Below are 20,708 nucleotides of genomic sequence, written 5' to 3' on the forward strand. Positions count from 1 at the left end.
GCAGCCTTGGAAAACGCAGTCGAGGGAGGCTGCTGTTTTGCTTGGAGAGGAGGAAACCTAATCATGTGTGGGTTTATCACATCTTGCTCCTGAGCCTTATTGTATTAGCAGGCCTGAAGACGGGTGCTTGATCACTTTTAATGTGTGTTGCTACACGAGCCACCTATCCGCAATGGGCACGGGGCCGTGTGGAGCTGGTACGTTTTTCTCTGCTTTAAAAAAAAAACCAACAACAAAAAAATACCCCACCAAGCTATCCCATGGTGAAAATTCCTAGGTGGCCCCTGGATTAATTTAATAAGGGATTGGGATTTGTGCCCGCTTGCTAAGGTGCAGGGCTGAGCGTCAGAGGCAGGGCAGCTCTGCGGGGAGGGGAGGGTTGTCCGGGTGGAAAAACACACCGAGGCCAGGGGTTTTTTGCCAAAAGCCCGGCACCAGTTTCTGTGCCGAGAGGGCTGTGATTTCTAATGTCGGTAAGGCTCTCGCACATAACTCCTCCGATAACAGGGCAGATTTTTTTCCTTGCTCGCCAAGGCTTTGTCTGGGGGGCAGAAAAAAGGCAGGAGGTGAGTTTAATCCTCGGGCTGGTGTCTGCAGGTGCTCGGATATTTATATGGCCCTGCTTGCTCAGGGTTGCCAGCTGTCCGAGAGGGTTATAATGAAGATTAACTGTACAAAAGCCATTTAAAATTTAATAATTACATAAAATGCTTATGCTAGCCATTGCCTTTTAAGCCGAAGGAAGAGCAGATGCCCTCCGCAGGTCCTCGATGCCAGCGTATGGAGACAGGCGGGGAGAGGGCTACAAGGATGGTGAGGGGACTGGAGCATCTCTCCTGCGAGGAGAGGCTGAGGGAGCTGGGCTTGTTCAGCCTGAAGAAGAGAAGGCTGTGAGGGGACCTAATATATACTTACAAATATCTGAAGGGTGGGTGTCAGGAGGATGGGGCCAAGCTCTTTTCAGTAGTGCCCAGCGACAGGACAAGGGGCAGTGGGCACAAACTGAAGCACAGGAAGTTCCGTCTGAACATGAGGAAGAACTTCTTCCCTCTGAGGGTGACGGAGCCCTGGAACAGGCTGCCCAGGGAGGTTGTGTAGTCTCCTTCTCTGGAGATATTCAAGACCCGCGGTCTTGTGCAGCCTGCTGTAGGTGACCCTGCTTCGGCAGGGGGGTTGGACTAGATGACCCACAGAGGTCCTTTCCAACCCCTACCATTCTGTAATTCTGTGATTCTGAGAGCGTCCCGTGGTGATGGGCAGGAGCTCACGTGGGTCCTGGGAGAGCTGGGCCAAAGGTGCTGTCATAGGGGTGACTTCCACATAGGGTGGGGTGGGAATCGAGGTCTTGTCTGGTGCTGACCCAAGGTTCCTGGGTCTGAAACGTGTTTGTAACCGTGTGTGGCTGATCACAGACCTTCCTCGACTGCCTGGTTTGCTGGAGTTGTTTTACAGAGAGTGTGTGGGCAGTGTTTGTCAGGAGTCGGTTTCCTTGCCCACCAAGAGTTTTGTTTTGTTGTTGTTTCTTTTTAAAAAACCCCCACCAAACATCACAATTTAGTGGTTTGCCCAAACAGCACTTGCTGAGGATGTGAATCGCTGGTTCCTGGGATGGTCTGATGCCAGCACTGTCCTCCATGGGAAAACTGACAAATCACTGACAAGACTGCGTGAGTGTGTCCTTTCCTCCTGTCCAGACAAAGGCTCTTGTTAGAGTCATGGAAAGGTTTGAGTTGGAAGGGACCTTTAAAGGTCATTTAGTCCAGTCCCACTGCAGTGGGCAGGGACATCTTTCATTAGGCCAGGCTGCTCAAAGCCCCATCCAACCTGACCTTGAACACTGCCAGGGAGGGGGCAGCCACAGCTTCTCTGGGCAACCTGGGCCAGGGCCTCATCACCCTCGTAATAAAGAATTTCTTCCTGATGTCTAATCTAAATCTGCCCTTGTTCAGTTTAAAACTGTTGCCCATCATCCAGTTGCTACAGACCCTGGTAAAAAGTCTTGTTTCCATCTTTCTTATAAGCTCCCTTCAGGTACTGGCAGGCTGCAGTCAGGTCTTCCTGGAGTCTTCTCTTCCCCACGCTGACCAGCCCCAGCTCTCCCAGCCTCTCCTCCCAGCATAGGGGTTCCAGCCCTCGGATCATTGCTGGGGCCTCCTCTGGCTCCGCTCCAACAGCTCCAGATCTGTCCTGTGCTGAGGGCTCCAGAGCTGGACGCAGGACTCCAGGGGGGGTCTCAGCAGAGCGGGGCAGAGGGGCAGAATCCCCTCCCTCACCCTGCTGCCCACACTGCTGGGAATGCAGCCCAGAGTATGGTTGGCCTTCTGCCAGCACACATTGTCCGGTCATGTTGAGCTTCTCATCAACCTTCACCCCCAAGTCCTTCTCCTCAGGGCTGCTCTCAGTCCCTTCATCCCCCAACCTCTGCTGATATTGATGACCTTGGACATCTTCCAAACCTCCTAATTTAGGACCTGAATTATACGTGGGGGGGAAGAAGTGAGTTTCCAATATCCTCTCCTTTTTGGCAGAGGTTGGTGAAGTTTTCACATTTTGGAAAGGCATTTGGCATTTCTGAACTCTGGTTTGGCTGAGCCGTGGTGTCTCGTCAACTGGTGCCGCATCTTGGCTCGCTTGTACATGCAGGCTCTTCGTGTGTGCTCAGAGGTAAAAATAGGCTGCTGTGGCTGGGTTTCGCATGAGTCAGGAGGATATTTGGAGGAGGTAGGTGGGCTGAGCTCGGGAACAGAGCTGGGTTTGCAGTGATTCGGAGCTTTTATCTGAATGTAGGGGAGGGTTGGGCTGCATCACTGCGGTTCTCCTGTCTGACTTGCATGTGCCCTTGGGCTGTGTTCTCCACCCGTGGTGCTTCATCCTCGAGTTCTGTGCAAGTGTCGAAATCCAGCCAGCCTGTTACAGTCAGGATTTGTCACTGCATGTGGAGGACAAATTAATATTGTCCATCTCCGGAATACCTGTGTCAGTAGGTAGGTGGTGGAAGCTCCAGGTGCTCCAGCTCAGGTTGATACTGGGATGATGGAGGTCAGTTCCCACAGGTGTCATGGGTGGACTGGTGGGACTTCTCCCTGCTGATGAAGGGCTGGAGCGTGGAGTCTGCTGAAATCCAGCCTTTCTGAAAGTGCACAAAGCTGGCTCTGGAACCCTGGACAGATGAGCTGCTCAATAAATGAGACTGTGTGTGCCACGGGTCCTGGAGGATCCCCTGAGTTTGCTTCCCAGCTGTATAGTACAGCCTGTAAGACTTGAACTGGTGGTGTGTTAATCCTTTTCTCTGTGATGTGTCCCTGCCTTATTAGTGGGATGGGAGGACACATGGCTTTGAGGGCTCTGTAGGCTTGAGCAAGAGATTTTCCATTGAAGGCGCCTTCTTCTCAACAAGCACTCCTGTGAAAAATACCAATGACGTTTGGCTTCAACTCCGAAAATGAAAATAATGACAGCTTTTTGTTTGTGAGAGGGTGGAGAGAGGAAGGAACCAACACTCCTCTGTGGCTAGGCTGTGGTTAGACTTTACCGTATCTGCTGCCAGGTGCTCGGGTGTAACCTTCTGGCAGGGCAGCTCTTCCACTCTTCTTCGGTTTGCTTGAAGATGTGAAAAAGTAATGGCAGAGGAGAGAAACTGTCTCTTGCAGGTACTGTATTTAAGTGTGCCAGCACTGCTGGTCATGGCCCCACGCCGCACTGGCTGCTTGCCCTGCCTGAGGTCAAACAGTGATCACTGAGGAACTGGGTTTGTGTCCAGCCTGTGAGTAGCAGGGCTACAGGAGGTGAGTCAGGCTTGTCCAGAACAAGCTTAGGAGGGTTGTTAAAGCTCAGCCGAGTCCCATGCGCTTGTGTGATGACCACCTTGGTGATGTTCAGGAATGGAAGGAGTGACTGCTCTGTCTACGCTAAACTGTGTACCCCAGTGAGGCAGCAGACATCCGAAGGAGCTGGAAATGGGTGGGAAAAATCTTGAACCAGGTTCAAAATAAACAAATGAAGTCACTGAAATAGGTTGAAATGGTGGGTATGTGGTAGACTGGGGTGGAGGTGACCAGTGTGCTTGGAGGCAAGAGACCTGTCTGTAGACCTGCTCTGCCTTTCCAGAAAGGTCCTCCCTTCAGCTCAGCGTCTTCATAGATGAGCTGGACGTGTATTCACCAGTGCTGTCTGCTTGTGCTGCTCTGCAGGTGTCTGTCTGTCTCCAGACTTGTCTCCATTTGTCTCTGCTCTGGCTGTAGACATGCCTGGTTGTGCCTGTGTTCCCATGTGTGTACATCCACCCTTGGGCTTCGCATTTGCCTGTGCACAACATGTTGACTGTGTCCTGGCTTGAAGGGGATTTCTTCATTGCTCTGTGGTTATCACCTCCTTAAAATATTAGGTGGTTGCGTGGAGTAGCCCATCACAACACTTAGACAATTGCAATGTTTAGAAAATCGCAGTTGAAATGCCACCTGTCCTGGTACCCAAGACACTCATGAATGTCCTGGATCCTTCAAATGCTGCCATTGCCTGCACAGCATGGCCACAGCATGTGCAGCTCTGCTGGACACAGCTGTGGGGATTTCACAGCAAGGGCTTCTCTTTAATTCCAGCATCTTGAGGCGACCAAAGCTGGGTGATGAATGATGACACTCCCTGATGGTGATGCAGAGGGTGGTGATGCCACCTGCATTAGCAGCAGGGTGGTGACAGCTCTCCCATGGCTCATGTTAAAAACGGAAGGGGATTCGGGTGGTTCTCCAGTATTTGCAAGCCGAGAGCAGCTTTAGCATCGCGCCGAAGTGGCTGTGGCCAGCCTCGCGTGGGAAGCGTGAAATGGGTGGGTTGAAGCACCGTCCTCACTTGGCTCGGCCATTTCACTCGGGATTGCTGGGGTCTGGAGGGCTTTAAGCGTCATCTCCAGCCTCAGCGTGCAGATGGGCGTGATGGAAGAAGGTCCACGTGGTTCAGTGGACAGGTAGGACCCAAGACCCGAGGTGGAGCTGGGTTTTTTTTGCTCCATGCGACCTGGTAGGCACCTGCCCATCCCAGTGGGATGCTCCGGCACTATTAGTGCTCTGTAGAGTAAGTTGTAGGGCTTCTGGAAAAATGGAAATTGTAGGACTGTAAGCTTATTAGGAGCATTAACATTTTATTTTAGTTTTGAACAAGTGAATTAAGTTACTGTAAATGGCTTGAGCAGTAATACTTGGCAGCATGCAGCCACAACTTGTCATGTAATGGTTTTAATCTTATTTTTCAAGAACAGAGGGAGCAATGGTTTTCTAACTGACTGGAGCCAAATCTGCGCTCACGTCTGTGTCTCTTCCATATCTCCTTAGGGTTTTGTTTGCACAATATTGTAGTGGATGTGGCAAACATATGGGGCTTAAATTCATTTAATAGTTGGAAGAAAATGAGTTTAAGGTTCTTAAAGTATTAAGGTAGACATTTCCAAATTCGTTTTTAATGGAACATTTGTTCTCCAAAGATTATTATGCGCCATTAAGTCCTCTGCTGCCTGGTGTGTTCTTGTGCCCTGGGATATTATTGCCAAGGGATATAAACATGTTTATGGGGCCACTTTATTGAATGCTGAGATTAAATATACTAGACTTGAAAATGTCAATAGGAGCATGAGCGCTTTCTCATAAATCTTGGGTGAGAACGTTAGGACGTAAATGTCGTGCCACCACGTAAAACTGGTGCAAATCAAGTTCAGACCGGCTGAAAACTCTTCTCACCAGTACAGCAGCTGTAAATACTGGGATTTATCAGCATTAAATACCTAGATGGGAGCAGGTAGTATATGGGTTTTTCCTTTCCCAGGAGGACTAGACGTGAGGCGCAGGGGTCATAAAACAGCAGATTATGTGTTTGTGCTTCTGTACGACTGACGTGTGTCGGGAGTGGGTGTGGGCAATGCTCCCTCCCAGCTGAGGCGCTTCGTCTCACCGTGGGGCAGCACTGTCCGGGGCACCCAGCTCTGCTCATTTTCAGTGTAAAATGGGCAGCATTTTATTTTTTATATATACGTAAAAATGGGCAGCATTGTCTATATATCTGTATACCTATATATCACTCAACCCAGGGGAAAAAAAAAATAATCCCTGAACAAGAGGGTAGAAAAAGCTCTGGGCTGATGACTTATGCACTGAGATATATCTAGATATAGAGATATAATGGGCAGCGCCAGACCTGCTCGTCCCTCTTGCGTTGCTGTTGTTACCTTCGTGCACAAGCCTTGCAGAGCTTTTTCTACCCTCAAAGTCAAGAATTACAATTTTTTTTTTTTTCTTTCCCCCTGGGTTGAGTGATAAAGTGAAGAGTCGGCTGTATAAAGCTGGCATTTTGCTGCTTTTAGGCCAAAAGCAGTTGAATTTGCTGGTGTAAAGGACCTGACTCCAAACCTGAGTTGGCTTTTGGGCTTCTTGCTGACACGGGTGTGTGGTAGCTGGAGGCGCAGGGCTTGGCTGCCGGCGTGATTTAGGCTGCCTGTCCCTCCTGCGCAGGGCTGCCGGCCAGCCCGGGTGGGTGCAAAGGCCATCGAGGGAGAGGGGTTTGTCTTCGTCTGAGTAACGGGAAGAATTAACAAGACGAGGCGTAATTCCTGCTATTGTGTTGAATTATGATGGGAGACAGCATATTTGTGTGTGCCTCAGATAATTAGCCCCGTCATAAATCTCAATAGCATGTTCACAGCCTTTTCCTGTTCCTTAATGCTGGAGAGCGTTTTCTTTGTCTTGGGCTTATTCTGAATAATGAAGATCACTTTTTTTTTTTCCTTACCAGTGTCGTGTCCCCCCCCCCTTGAACCTCTTCATAGTTAAAACCAAGCCCTGGAGTTCATTTGTTTTTTGGGTGGGCTGCATCCCCCATGTTGGGCTGAGCTTTTACGGCAGGAGAAACCTCAGCCCTCACATCTCCGTATGACATAGTCCACGCACGTTGCCATAGATCGGCTGGGGAGGAGGGAGCTTTGGTGGTTACGGTGGGAGGAGGGTAGGGGTGTGCACAACGGGGTTTGTACTTTGGCGTATCTGTGGCAGAGCAGGTCGAACACCGGCTGCGGATGCTCTGAGCGCCGTGGGGTCATGGCGACGTTATCTGGCTCGGAAGTGAAACTGAGGTGTGTGCGCAGCAGGGCTCGATAAGCTTGCTTTAATAGTGAGAAGGGTTTGGGTCAAAAAGATCTATATAAGGCTGTATAGGGTTTTTTTTTATATATGTGTGTGTGTATATAAGCATATATCTACACACAAATGTAAAATATCCATATTGTAGAGATATAAAAGAATAGGTGTATATATACACATATATAAACATATAAAAATATCTGTATCAGACTAGATAATTATATATGTGTATATATGTACACACATACAAAAATCTATATCATATATAGAAATATATAAAAATAGATATATCTTTATATATACACATACACATATATATTAAAAAGATATAAATATATGTCAGGCTGTATAGTTTTTATATAAAAAGAGATCAATATATCTATGTCAGGCTGTATAGTTTTTATGTATATAAAAAGAGATATATTAATATCTATATTGAGCTGTATAGTTTGGGTTTTTTATATATATATATATATGTGTATGTATCAATCTGGCTGTGTCAGGGCTGTGATCTGGAGGGGCAGTTGGGAGGCTTGGTCTAAACTGTATTAGAAATTGTTAAATTTTAGGCCAGTGGGAAAGACCCTGGCTATGATACTCCTCCTTAAAGAGCAGCTGTTTTTGCTGACACAGCTGTCGTGCCCGCAGAGGGAAGGAGAAATAGTCCCTGTAGCGATGGAGGCTTGCTGGCTCGCGAGGAAACCCGAGGTGTGGTTACCTTGCTGGAAAAAGTGAGTTTATCTTTGCAACTCACACATGTCAGCCCTTCGTGTGGTGGTTTAAAACTGGGTGGTGTTTGGCTTGATAAAACAAGGCTAATGAGCTACTATGGAAGAGGTGTTATTTGAGGGTTTAACTCCTGATCTCGTAGCAGACCCAGGGATGAGCGTGCTTTTTGCATTGCCCCCGAAGCTAAAGGGAGGCAACCCTCACCGTCTTGAACCAACAGGTCTCAAGGGCTTTTTTGGGGGAAGCTCTGCCTTTTCACTCTTCAGATCCCATACCAGATCTTGCATTTGCCCAACGCTCACCTGGTGCAGGATCTCCCATCACCTAACTGAGTCACCCCACTGGTCTGAACTGGAAACAGCTCTAAATGAGATTCTAGCTGCTACAGGTGCTCTGTTATGGAAATATTCATCTTTATAGAGACGCTTTAGTGACTCACCTCTTCATCCAGCTCCTGTTCGAAATGGTAACTGCGATGCAGGCATACGGGTGAACGTGTTGCCATCTCCCCTGCTCCTGCAGCCATGCCGTGGCTGAGTACCAACGGTTTTCCTGTGTCAAAGAGTGCAGGAAATTTTATGGTTAAACTAATATGGTTAACTTTAGAGTGCGTGTGCCTTGACTGGAGCAACCCATGGGTCTGTCACCCTTTACTTGCATAGCAGGTGTTGAGCACGTTATGGATGCTGATTGTCTGCGGAGCTCCTTGCAGCTTGGACTCATGAAAGGTCTTAAAAAAAAAATAATCATGGCTATTTGGGCATGACAAAAGCCTTGTTAAAGCTTAGACCTGCAATGCCGAGAGGCTGCAGACCCCCGTGCCTCACCTCTGTCTATTCTGCTCCGCAGGCATCGACATCCTGAAGCTGGTGGCAGCCCAGGTGGGGAGCCAGTGGAAGGACATCTACCAGTTCCTGTGCAACGCCAGCGAGCGCGAGGTGGCCGCTTTCTCCAACGGCTACGCGGCTGACCACGAGCGCGCCTATGCCGCCTTGCAGCACTGGACCATCCGCGGCCCCGAGGCCAGCCTGGCCCAGCTCATCAGTGCCCTCCGCCAGCACCGCCGCAACGACGTGGTGGAGAAGATCCGAGGCCTGATGGAGGACACCACACCAGTAAAGACGGGCTGGGCTTCGCGTGCTCTTGTCTGTTGCGGTGCATGTCTTGTTTGGCCATGGCGAGCGTGTAGGTGGATGGGACCCGACTGTGGCCTTGAGCTTAGCTGGTAGCCAAGTAGCTGGACTCCATCTCCCTCTGGAGCTCCTCAGCGGCTTATATTTAAGCTTTACATTGCTTTTGAGCAAAGCTTTGTCAAAGTTTACTCAAAACCTTGTCAAAGTTTTGACAAGCCGTGACTACCACGTGTTGTGGTTTGCGTGTATCTTCTAAGGTCACTAGGAGGACCTGGTACTTGAGCCCTCATGTTGGGGACACAGGAAAAAGCATCCCCCTTTAAATTTGCTCTTATATGTTATAACTAAGTGCCCAGGTTTTTGTGAGAAGGGCCAAGCATCGTTGAGCACTGAACATTGCCATTGTGGAGCAGTGACTTGCTTCCTCCAAGGTGGTGACTGGTGGCATTGAGGGAATCCATGCTTGCTGTCTGCTGGAGTTGTTGCCCTTCTTTGGCAGCTCTGGCCTTGAAACAAGCTGTCTCATATTTTGGGAGAATAAGAAAATTGCTGCAGTAGGGTTTCAGCTGGGTGTAAGTTGTGCCTCGGTGACCTTTGCAATTCGTTTGGGCCCCCTCTGCCTTACCTGTCAGCGTGCTTTTGATTTTTTGGCTCTGATAATTCGGTGGCTTCTGGAAGTGTTTGTAAAGGTGATGGTTGAGGCTTCTTCTGAATGTGAAAGCCAATGGGATGACACATGGATGGAGGTGGGGACAATCAAGGGCAGGGTCTTCCCCCTAAACCAGTTGATGAAACATTTCCCCTTGGCCTCAGCAGTGAGCCAGACCCAGAGGAGAACGTTTTGATGCCTGCAAACTTCTCTGGGCACTTGGTGGGGGCCTGCCAAGGTGGACCTTCGTGTATAGCAAAGCTTGTGGGGCAGAGTGTTTGTTAGGGCAGGGGATTCTCAAATCGTGTTTTGACCATCCCAGACTTCCCTCCTTAAGAGGGACCGTGTTGCATATCCCATATGACTACATTAATGTACCGAATATCTTGGTCCCTCATAACTATAGCGTGAAATCACAGGTTTCGACGTGTTGGAGGGAATCCTGGGCTTGTGCGTGCCAAGCATCGCCCCGGTGTGTCCTGCCCAGATTTTGGACAGGTCTGCTTTGCCAGCTGCCCGATCTCTCCTGCTCCCATTCACTGGCTGTTTTCTTCCTTCCAGCTCCTGGTAGTTAAGCAGCATGTAATTTGCTTGTTTTTTACCATGCTCCAAGATTTTTATTTTTCTTTTTTAATATCAAAGGTGGAAAAAATGAAATGAAAAGCCTGAGACAAAGCTATGGTTAGGAAAAAGACAGGCAGAGAAAATTGTCATTTTACACATGTGAATTAAAGTTTCCAGTATTTGCAATGTCCCAGAAGGAGATATTGTCCTCTTGCTCTCCTGGAGTAGGTAATAACTTCTGTCCTCCTAGTTACTGCTTTCACTTTGAATTCTACAGCAAAGTGCTGGGCTCGGACATCAGAGAAAACATGGGGCTTGTTCATCAGCGCAACCTCTAATTAAGAGACTTGGGTTGTGTGGTGCTCAGTGCTCCTGAGCGTTGCGCTGTATTGGCCAAGACTATCAGGTGCTTCTTCTCAAACAGCACAAAAATGTGGGTGGTAGCTGCAGGAATGGGGTTGATCAGGTGACCCATCGGGATGGTGGACTCCCAGAGATGGAGTAAACACAAGCTGTTTCCTGGCGCGTGCCCATGCCTCTGAAAATACAGCGAGCAGATGCTCCGGAGAATGAGCCAACCCAAATCGCATGGATACTTGTAGGCAAGTCTTCTGGACTTCCCGACCAGCTCTCCTGGAGGATGTTTCTCTTAATCTTTTAAAACAGTGTGTTGTTTTCCCCAGCATCTAGCAGCACCTGGAGCCAGGTGGTCTCTCACGGCTTTTGCTTGTTTTCCTAAAATTTGGTAAAATTGGGTTGCTGATCTTTTGAGCAGGTGGCTCAGGTGGACCCACATGAGAAATGGGGCTTGTTTCAGTGAAGGAAGTGGTGTTGAGGTCAATTTTGGGGGTGTTTTTTTCAATCCACTGAGTGGAGAGCCTTTAATTAGAGCTAATTTGAGTTTGACTTTTAGTGATCTGTCTGTCCAAAGGAGCGGGTTGCCACATGGGTGGCAGGCGTGGGTGCTGTGCTGCACCTCTCCAGCAACTGGCCCTGCAGAAGCAGTCTTGCAAAACAAACAAAAAAAAAAACACAACCCCTGAAATCAACAAAAAGTAATGAAAAAGAGCTTTTTGTTTTGTGGACGGAGTGAGGACTCTCATAAGCACCGCAAACACATGCATCCTACCTACAGCTGACAGCGTGATGCCCTTGGGGCGACCCGAGCCAGCAGTGAGCATCCAAGGCATGCTGGTGTGTCCCAGATGAGCCTGGGAGGGACGCGTGGGTGGCTGTGCTGTCTGTGATGCCTTTGGCCCTGCCTGGCATCCCTGGGTGCAAAAGGGGCTTTCCCCGTCTCTCCGCATGGTCCTGTGTCGTAAGAAACCACCAACACCCCCAAATCATAAGTAAAAATTGTGTTATCATAGAATCATGGAATGGTTTGGGTTGGAAGGGACCTTAAAGATCATCTGGTTCCAACCCCCCTGCCATGAGCAGGGACATCTTCCACCAGACCAGGTTGCTCAGAGCTCCATCCAACCTGGCCTTGAACACTGACAGGGAGGGGGCAGCCACAGCTTCTCTGGGCGACCTGTGCCAGGGCCTCACCACCCTCATGGTGAAGAATTTCTTCCTAATGTCTAATCTAAATCTGCTTTCTTTTAGTTTAGAGCCATTCCCCCTTGTCCTATCACTGCACACCCTTGTGAAAAGTCCCTCTCCATCCTTCCTGAAGGCCCCTTCAGGTACTGGAAGGCTGCTATAAGGTCACCATGGAATGACATAGCTCTCGGACAGCAAATTGGTACCCTAAACCCAGCCAGCCACCCTTCACCATCCCATCCCACCCGCTATGGCATCCTGGTCCCAGATCCTTTATCTGGCGCCTGGCTTCAGCCTGTGAGACCTGTGGAGGCGAAGCTGCTCTTTCCTGCAGTGCCCCATTCCATCGGCAGCCTTTTGGGCTCCCAGATCCAAATATTTACAACCCCCGGTAGGAACAGGGGAATTAATGGGAGTCTCTGGAGTGTTACTGTGCGTGGCAGGAACATTTTCCTCCAGGTAGGGAAGAGCTCTGCTGAAAACTCTCCGGCTTTTTTAGCTGTGGGAGATTATGCTGGTTTTGCATCGCGCTGCATGAATTTAGGTTAAAACGAGATTAGCCCTCTGAATCGCTTTGCTGGGTTTTTTTGCAGCTGATCCAGAAAATACGGCGAGCGCAGCAGCTGTGGGAAGGTTTTTTTGGGGTGTCTTTTAAAGGCTGGCTCGGGGCTGAGGTTTGCAAAACCTCCCCGCTTGCAGGCAGGCTTGCCGGCCGTGGCGTGCGAGCACAGGCACACCCCAAATTAGCGGTGCCGACAGCCACAACAACAGGGGGTGGAGGGGAGAAAGGGAGAGGTTTCTTGCTGCTACCCCAGCAAATTGCAATTCTCTATATTGGGGTTAAAAGCAGAAAAGTTTAGTGCAACCCAGGCACTGGGTCATGGGATTTTTTTGGGTGCATGACAGGGTTTTCTAGATACCGAGGGGTGCCTGCGCTCGCCCGGGCTGGCCTGGGGTGTTGCTGGCATGGCTGGCTGCGCTGGCTACCGTGAGTGTCCTACCGTGAGCAACGCTTGAAGCTCTTATCTTTTTATTTATGGCTCTGCTGGCCTTGACTGAAGTATTTCAGGGAATGGATGGAGGGGAAGCAAACAGCCTTGCTCAGGGCGTTCAGCAGCGCAGCCTCAGCAAAGCTTAAAAAAAAAAATAATAAACTAATAAGGGAGATGTTGAAAATGGAGAGGGGGAGGCTGCAGCCCCGAGCCCAACGAGATTTAAGTCTGTGGCTAATCGCATGCCAGGGATAATCCCGTGAATCAGCAGATATGTCAGGGCTGGGTCTGGTGTGAGGTTAAGCCGTGGGGTTTTTGGGGGGTGCCGGAGGAGGAGAGGATGTGAAAGCAGCCCCGTGTCCAGGCACGCAGCTGTGGCAGTGCCTTTGGGCTCCTTTTCTTCCTCTTTTGCAGGTCAAAACCCTGGGGGGGGGTCGAGAGCCTGGAGCAGCCCTCCCCAACCCCAGCCCCTGACAGCTCCTGTCCATCTCCTTCGTTTCCTCTTTTGGCAGAGCAGAACTGGGCTGGACCCGGTAATTAGCAATTAGCTTTGTGCTGCATTAACCTCACACGGCGGCGGCAGAGCAAGGGTGAAGCTGTTGGATGGATTTCCCAGCTTGGGGGCTGCGATCCAAGGGCTGGGAAATGCCCAGGCAGCCAGGAAAAAAAGCAAAACTGCGTGTAATCTTTCCTTCTGGACTTGCATCGGGCTTTATTTGGGGCACAAAGCTGCAGGATGAAGTGGCCGGAGCCCCCAGGAAGGGGTAGGACTGGTTGGGTTTTGCCGGAGTGGGCATCACTGTTTTCCCCCAGGGTTGCTCTAAACCATGAGCTGATTTTTGGCAAACCAAGGTTGGGTTTGAACCAGGCTGGAGAATGTGATATAAACAAAAATTTAAGAAGTTACAAAGTAAAACAAACATGAAGAACAGAAACACAAAAATAGAAACTTTATAGTAGAAGCAGTTATATTTGAGGTCTCCCTGCTGTGGTAGCCATGTCTCCTTGGGTCTGTGTGTTTGCAGTATAATGGGCTTGGTAGCGTGAGATGAAACTAGAAGATAGTGGGGTCCTAACAAGCTGAACTCAGTACCAACTTAGCCTATAATTGAGTTTGGAAACTTCATCATGGCTTCATCAATTCTTCTTCATGGTTTGAGCAGAAAAAGTGGGTGAGCAAATCCATAGAAAGGAGAAGCCACCAGGAGGTCTCATGGGCGCACCATCTCCTGCTTGGAGAAGCAGTTGGCCCACAAATGGCAAGGGCTGGTGGGGAAGAGCTGTTTCCTCTGTGGATGGCTGCATCTTGGTGTCTAAACGTCCTCAGCCCTGGCATTACCTGTTCTGGTTTGCATGAGGCTTGACTTGAGTAGCTCATCTCCAGGCCTGCCTTGTGTTGAGGGGTGCCGGCTCCACCACAGAGGTGATATCGAGTGTTCTTCTGAAACCAGGCCAGTGAGGTGAAGGACACGGAGAGGACATTTGGGCTTTCCCACCCCAGGGTGCTGAGCACTCTTGTGCCCTTCCTGTCCTGGTGAAGGGCTTGCCTCCTGCTCTGCAGCACCTGCACACCGTCGCTGCATCTCTCTGACACTTCCATGAGACCTTGTGGCCTGGCTAAGGGTGTTTCATTTCCAAGGTCTGGTCTGCCCTGAAGGTGGACCTCCAAACACCACATGCACCATAGAATCATAGGATGGTAAGGGTTGGAAGGGACCTTAAAGATCATCTTGTTCCAACCCCCCTGCCATGAGCAGGGACACCTTCCACCAGACCAGGTTGCTCAGAGCTCCATCCAGCCTGGCCTTGAACACTGCCAGGGAGGGGGCAGCCACAGCTTCTCTGGGCAACCTGTGCCAGTGTTTCACCACCCTCATGGTGAAGAATTTCTTCCTAATCTCTAATCTAAATCTGCCCTCTTTTAGTTTAGAGCCATTCCCCCTTGTCCTATCACTACACAGCCTTGTGAAAAGTCCTTCTCCATCCTCCTTGTCGGCCCCTTCAGGTACTGGAAGGCTGCTCTAAGGTCACCCCGGAGCATTCTCTTCTCCAGGCTGAACGGCCCCAACTCTCTCAACCTGTCCTCATAGGAGAGGTGCTCCAGCCAGGCAGATCCTCCCTATGCCTGTGGGGACCATAGCAAGAGCATCCCCCACCAACACCACCCTACATCTGCAGCTTCGTGTGCCGGCGTTTCTCCCCCCGCATCCCCGACGGAGGTGTAACAGACCTGGGAATAGGGCTGGTGTCAGCTGGGTGTCATCCTTTGGCAGGGAAACTGGGAAACGGCCTCCTCGGTGCTAAATTTATCCCCCCGCATCCCGGGAGGGTGCACGGCCACCCTCTGCAACAGCAGATCTGCCACTGGGAGTCTCCTGCTGTGGAGATATTCAAGACCCGCCTGGACAAGGTCCTCTACAGCCTACTGTAGGTGACCCTGCTTGGGCAGGAGGGTTGGACTAGATGACCCACAGAGGTCCCTTCCAACTCCTACCATTCTGTGATTCTGTGATTCTGGGTTTGGTTACTGCCTGGTTGCTGCGGTAGGAGTTACAGGGAAGCGCCGCCCGAGGGAGGGGGTTTTTAACGCCCCCGACCGCTCCTGCCGAACAGCAGCACAGCAGCTGCAGTTTCTGTTTGTCCCCGCTGGGCTTTCAGTGCGGTACAGTAAAACGAAGGCAGAAAATGGGACTGGCCAGTTCCAACAGAGCTGTCGAGAGCAGCTGTGAAAAGCAAACAAAGCCAAGCCTACGTCGTCTTCCGCACCCATCCCTTTCTGTCCCCCTTTCTCCCGTGTAGGAAGGACTTTCAGACACCCTCGGTAGCTTAGAGCATCCTCCCAGACCCTGGGGGATGGCAGTGCTTGAGCTGCGCCCTAAAGAGGTGCAAGTACGCAGGAGCTTTTAGGACTTTTTAATTTTTTGGCATTTTTTTTTTGGCAATTGACATTGCAAACCTCAGGCTGCAGTGCTCTAAAAAAGAAACCAAAAACCACTCATGTAATAAATGAGCGGAGGGCCCCGGTAGGACTGGCCGGCGCTCGGCCGTGGGAGGCTGCTGCAGTGTCCGAGCCGCCGCGGCGCCTGCGGCTTTGGCGCTGGACCGCGCCTCTAACGCTGTCCGTGTGTCTGTCCGCGCAGGTGCAGGTGCAGCCTCAGTGGCAAGCGCAGGACCCCTGCAACGGCAACGGAAAGGTGAGAAACGTGGTGGCTTCGGAAAGGCAAAAGGGCTTCACGGGGTTGGTTTGGGGTTTGGTTGTGGGTTTTTTTTTTTTTTTTTCCCCGGGCAGAGCTTGGTTTCGCTCGAGCACCGCTGTTCTGAAAAGCAGGAATGGCCAAGGTGGTTTCAGGCAGATGAGTCACGGGCTACGAACAGTGTATTTTTACACCTATTCCAAAGGCTTCACCTCACAGAAACCTTCTGCTTTCCCTGGCCTTTCGAACCCCTCACTGCCACTCGCTTCCGTCCCGCGGTTTAAACATTAACAGGCACCCGAGCATCCTGTTTGCTTTGCCTCGTGAGCTCGCAGCCGTTCAGCTATTTGGGATCTTTGGGCTCCCGGGACGCCTACAGTCAAATAACCTCGGGTGATTATTATTGTTTTTTTGTTCCTTAGCGTGCTTTAGCAGCTGTTTAATTAAACTCCAAATAACTCTCACGCTTCTGGGAAGGGTTTTTCTCCTCTGCTGGGAAGGCAGAGCTGGGGCAACCGGCTGCTCCCTGCCCTCTCTATAATTGCTTCATGGCCTTCGGGCCCCTTTTTGGAAATCAGGAGGTGGGTTTGTGGCTGGATATTAAATGGATGAGTTGCATGGGGAAAAACTAACCCCTAAAGCCTGTCTGTTATATTTTTGAAGGGGGAAGTTGGAGCGTGTTGCAATTTGGAAAGCGGCCAGCTGCTGGGCTGGTCTTTCCCTTGCTTTTCCCCAGTAGGCGATAGGCTGACTCTCATCGATGAGCTGTATGGGAAAGGCAGTTTCAGAGGAGAAGGCAGTTTCTTTTAATTAAAAATCAAAGCTGACTTTTATTTTTAACATGTCTATTGTATAGCGTACTGAGCTAGAACAAATCCTCCCTTGTTTATTTTCAGTGGAGGAGGGCGGAAAAAAACCCCAACAAACTCATTCTACCAGGAACAGGCTTCAATGTTAATTTAATGTGAACTAATGGATGTCTCGGCAGACATGTGATTTGTGGGTGGCGAATTCCTCGACACGGATAAGGAATGCACAGGCACATCCGTGCCGGGGCGGAGGTGGCTCAGCAGCTCCCTTTCCCACAGCCTTTAATCTGAATTTTACATTTTTTTTACGTTTTGCCAGGGTAGCAGGCAAAAGCGTGTTAGCAGGAATAGCCCAATCTTCCCTCTGCGGGAGGAGAAAACAGGGTTGTGAAATGCTGTTGGGAGAGTGGGTTGGACGTGGACAGGGCTTGAAATTCTGCTCCGTGGCAGATTGAGCAGGGATGCAGAATTTGGGACGGAGTTAAATATTAGGTAGTCCTTAAAGCAACCTGCCTGGGGGGACCTGGTGACCTGCAGAGGTGCCCAAGCTGCCGGCCAGGGTGGTGGGGATGTTGCCCCAAGCCTCTTATCCTTGTGGGGAATGGACCCTAGAAATGCTCTACTTGAGGTTTGCGCCCCGAGGAGATGCTGAGAGACAGAGGAGGGTAGATAATGGCTGCTGCCGTGCGGGTAGGAAGGAGATGCAAGAAGGAGGATGCAGAGCATGGTCATGTTAGGAAGCGGGTTCATGCTGGCACCCAAAGGGTGCTGCTCCCCAGCGCAGCGTGTCCTGGCAGTGCTTGCTGCTCCCTGTGTCTTCCGGACCATGGAGCTGAACGATTGCCCTTGGCTCGCATTGGGGCAGCAAAAAGCACAGGCACCAGGGTGATGCTGGGGTCAACGCCAGCCCCTACTTGTCCTTCCTGGCCCTGGACTGGGAGTCAGGTGGGATGGATTTCTCCATCATGCGTTAATGGGGTGCTCACGGGAGCAGGGGCAAGATGGGGCAAACAAATTATTAACTTAGAAGGTTACCAGTGTGGCTGGCAAGGGGAACGTGCTGCAGTGGAGATCCCTGAGGCACATCGCAGCTCTCGCCCTGCAGCCTTGGAGGTGTGGAGCCGGGCTGTCTGCTTTTAGCAAACGATAGCTGCGGAGCAGGTTTTGGGGGGAGCTTAGCTGCTTGGGCGTCACCACCCTTAGCCCCCAAGAGTGGTACTTTGGGCTTCAGTAACCAGAGAGTGAGAAGGAAAACGAAGTTAAAATGCTCTGCCGTGGTTGCGTGCGCCATCCAGGCACTGCAGTTGCTTCTACCAAGAGTGAGAGTTGCATTGCCCCTCACAGAGTCACCGAATAGCTTGGGTTGGAAGGGAACTTAGAGATCATCCAGTCCAACCCCCCTGCCATGAGCAGGGACACCTTCCACCAGACCAGGTTGCTCAGAGCTCCATCCAACCTGGCCTTGAACACTGCCAGGGAGGGGGCAGCCACAGCTTCTCTGGGCAACCTGGGCCAGGGACTCACCATCCTTATGATGAAGAATTTCTTTCTTGCATCTGATCTAAATCTGCCCTCTTTCAGTTTGAAGCCATTGCCCCTTGTCCCAGCACTACCTGCCCTTGCAAAAAGTCCCCTCCTGCCTGTTAAGTGCTGGTGTGCCAAATGCCAACTTGATATCCTCCCCAGGGTCACCTCTGGTGCCAGGGTCAGCAGGTCCTCTGGGAGGAGGAGGCCACCCGAACGCGGGGACTGCTTGCCGAGGGTGGGCTGGGGTCTGTTTTTGAGTGTAAGCCCATTGCGTAGCATCCCCCCTAATTTTCCCTCTTTTTCTTCCTCCCAAAGCTGGAACCTGACAGACTGGCACTGCCGGTGAGCCCCAGCCGGCTCAGCCCTGTGCCCAGCCCCAGCCCCAAGCCCCCCGGGGCGGCCGTCCTCACCGTGGAGCCCTCTCCTTCGGAGAAGAAATGCTTCTTCGTCGACGAAGCGGAGCCCCTCCTGCGGTGCGACTCGACCTCCAGCGGCTCCTCCGCGCTCAGCCGGACGGGCTCTTTTATTACCAAAGGTACCAAAATCAGCCCGGGGGACAGCAGGAGGACCAAGGGGATGCCACGGCGTGTCCCCTGTGGTCAGCACACGTGGCAGAGCTGCCCGGCATGATACCATTAAAGTAAATAACTGGGGAAACAGGCTCTCCAGGATACATTTATCACATCCTCATTCCAGACCAGAATATCCTGTTAGCAAAGATGATACAGATCTGAAAGAAGAAAACACCTTTAAAGGCTTTTAACTCTTTGAAGGTGCTGCCAGAGAAATTGTAGCATCCTTGGATGTTTGGGGGGGTTCTCCTGACTATTGGCCTGTGGGTTATCGCATGAGGTGAAAACAGAAAAACGTCATTTAAAGATTGACTTCTCTTTTTTCACCCATCGTCCTGCCTGCTGCAGCACATGGCTTGAGGTGTAAATCGCCAATAGCCAACGCCTTTCTTTGAGGGGGTTTAGTTTAGTGCGTTTGACTTGCTGCATTTAATCTTCTTCAGCTTCTGATGAAGGTGAAACGCCGCGCTCAGTCGATCTACTGAATTTATATTGGGTGCAGAAATAAAGCTGACCCAACGAAAACAATTCAAAAGAGCAGAATTCAGCTTTTTTGGCTCCCCTTCCTCTTCACTTTTCCGTGCTGGCCATTCAGCATTTATAAATGCTGTGTTTGCTCTAGCGGGATCCTGGATTCAGTGCCTCAGCAGCTCTGGCTTCTCCATCTTCTCCCCTCCCCGTCACTCATCACCCTCCACCTTTTCCCTCAGTTCTCCTTGTGACATGTCCCTCTCCAGAGGTGGCACCAGGGGATGGACCAAGGTGTCCAAAGAGAACGAGCCCTGGTTAGCGGAGGTTTCTTGAGGGATTTCTTGACCACCCTCTCCTTTCCTCCTACAGAAAAGAAGGACACCGTCCTGCGCCAGGTGCGCTTGGACCCCTGCGACCTGCAGCCCATCTTCGACGACATGCTGCACATCCTCAACCCCGAGGAGCTCCACGTGATAGAGGAGATCCCGCAGGCTGAAGACAAGCTGGACAGGCTATTTGAGATTGCCGGAGTCAAGAGCCAGGAAGCCAGCCAGACCCTCCTGGACTCTGTCTATAGCCACCTTCCCGACTTGCTGTAGGCACTGGGTCACCACGCACTCTCCGAATATCTGCTAGAGCTAGCTTGGCACTCGTTAAGATGACCGACAATACGCAGGCAGGTCTTCTTGTAGAATATATGGCCAGTATTTGCGTTGAGGTGTCCTTGGTTTCTGGAGGGGGGGCAGTTTGCCAGCGTTGCACCCCTCCACCTTAACTCTGTCGCTCAGTCCGAGTCTTTGCACCCTCTGCCCTCTTCCCGAGCATCTCTTCTCCTTGTGCTCGTTCCAATCAGATCAGTCGATGCACTTTAAATAAAAAAAAAAAAAAGATAACGAACTAAAAGACCACGAACCTGGTTTAATTTAACACATGGAATCGGGGATTGCTCTGTAACCCACCTCCTCTGTCAAAGCTGTCGCTCGGAGTGACCGTCTCCCACCACCTCCCTTCGCCGCGGAGCGGTAAATGGCAAAAACACGCAAAAAAAACCCCAGTCGTTGCTGGTTACTGTCTCTTAACGCAGCTAAGCTTCCCACCCGAGCTGACTTTTTTTTTTTTTAATGTACTATTGTATAGGTCATATCCATTGCTGAGATTTTACTAGCACGGTTATTTATTGTGTGGTTTTCACCCGGACAATGCATCGCGCTCCTATAAGCTAAAGCAGAAGCGCTTTAAACACAAAGAAAAGGGTCAGTCCCACGAACCTTGGAGGGGATGAAAAGGTCCTTTGCCTTCAGTCGAATGTAAGGAGCCGCCTTGCCTTGCTGCTTGCGGGAACGGCGGGGCCGCGAAGGGAGCCGGTGCTGGACGTGGGGAGGCGAAGGCGGCCGCCGGTGGT

The 20,708-nt window shown here is 50.9% G+C and overlaps 1 protein-coding gene across 3 annotated transcripts in view; it reads left to right on the forward strand.

The window, feature by feature from the left end:
- TNFRSF21 (TNF receptor superfamily member 21) overlaps window positions 1-20,506 on the forward strand; it is a 36,516-nt gene extending 16,010 nt beyond the window's left edge. For 2 of the 3 annotated variants that reach the window (XM_075414949.1, XM_075414948.1), the window contains exons 4-7: window positions 8,700-8,965; window positions 15,874-15,927; window positions 18,579-18,798; window positions 19,676-20,506. In XM_075414949.1, coding sequence (XP_075271064.1) covers window positions 8,700-8,965; window positions 15,874-15,927; window positions 18,579-18,798; window positions 19,676-19,905 — 770 coding nt within the window. In that variant the 3' untranslated portion in view covers window positions 19,906-20,506. The remainder of the gene's footprint in view (window positions 1-8,699; window positions 8,966-15,873; window positions 15,928-18,578; window positions 18,799-19,675) is intronic. The other variant, XM_075414950.1, reaches the window with a different exon arrangement.
- The last annotated feature ends 202 nt before the right edge of the window (window positions 20,507-20,708 follow it).

The sequence above is a fragment of the Opisthocomus hoazin genome, chromosome 2, assembly GCF_030867145.1.
Source record: "Opisthocomus hoazin isolate bOpiHoa1 chromosome 2, bOpiHoa1.hap1, whole genome shotgun sequence".
Taxonomy (NCBI): domain Eukaryota; kingdom Metazoa; phylum Chordata; class Aves; order Opisthocomiformes; family Opisthocomidae; genus Opisthocomus; species Opisthocomus hoazin.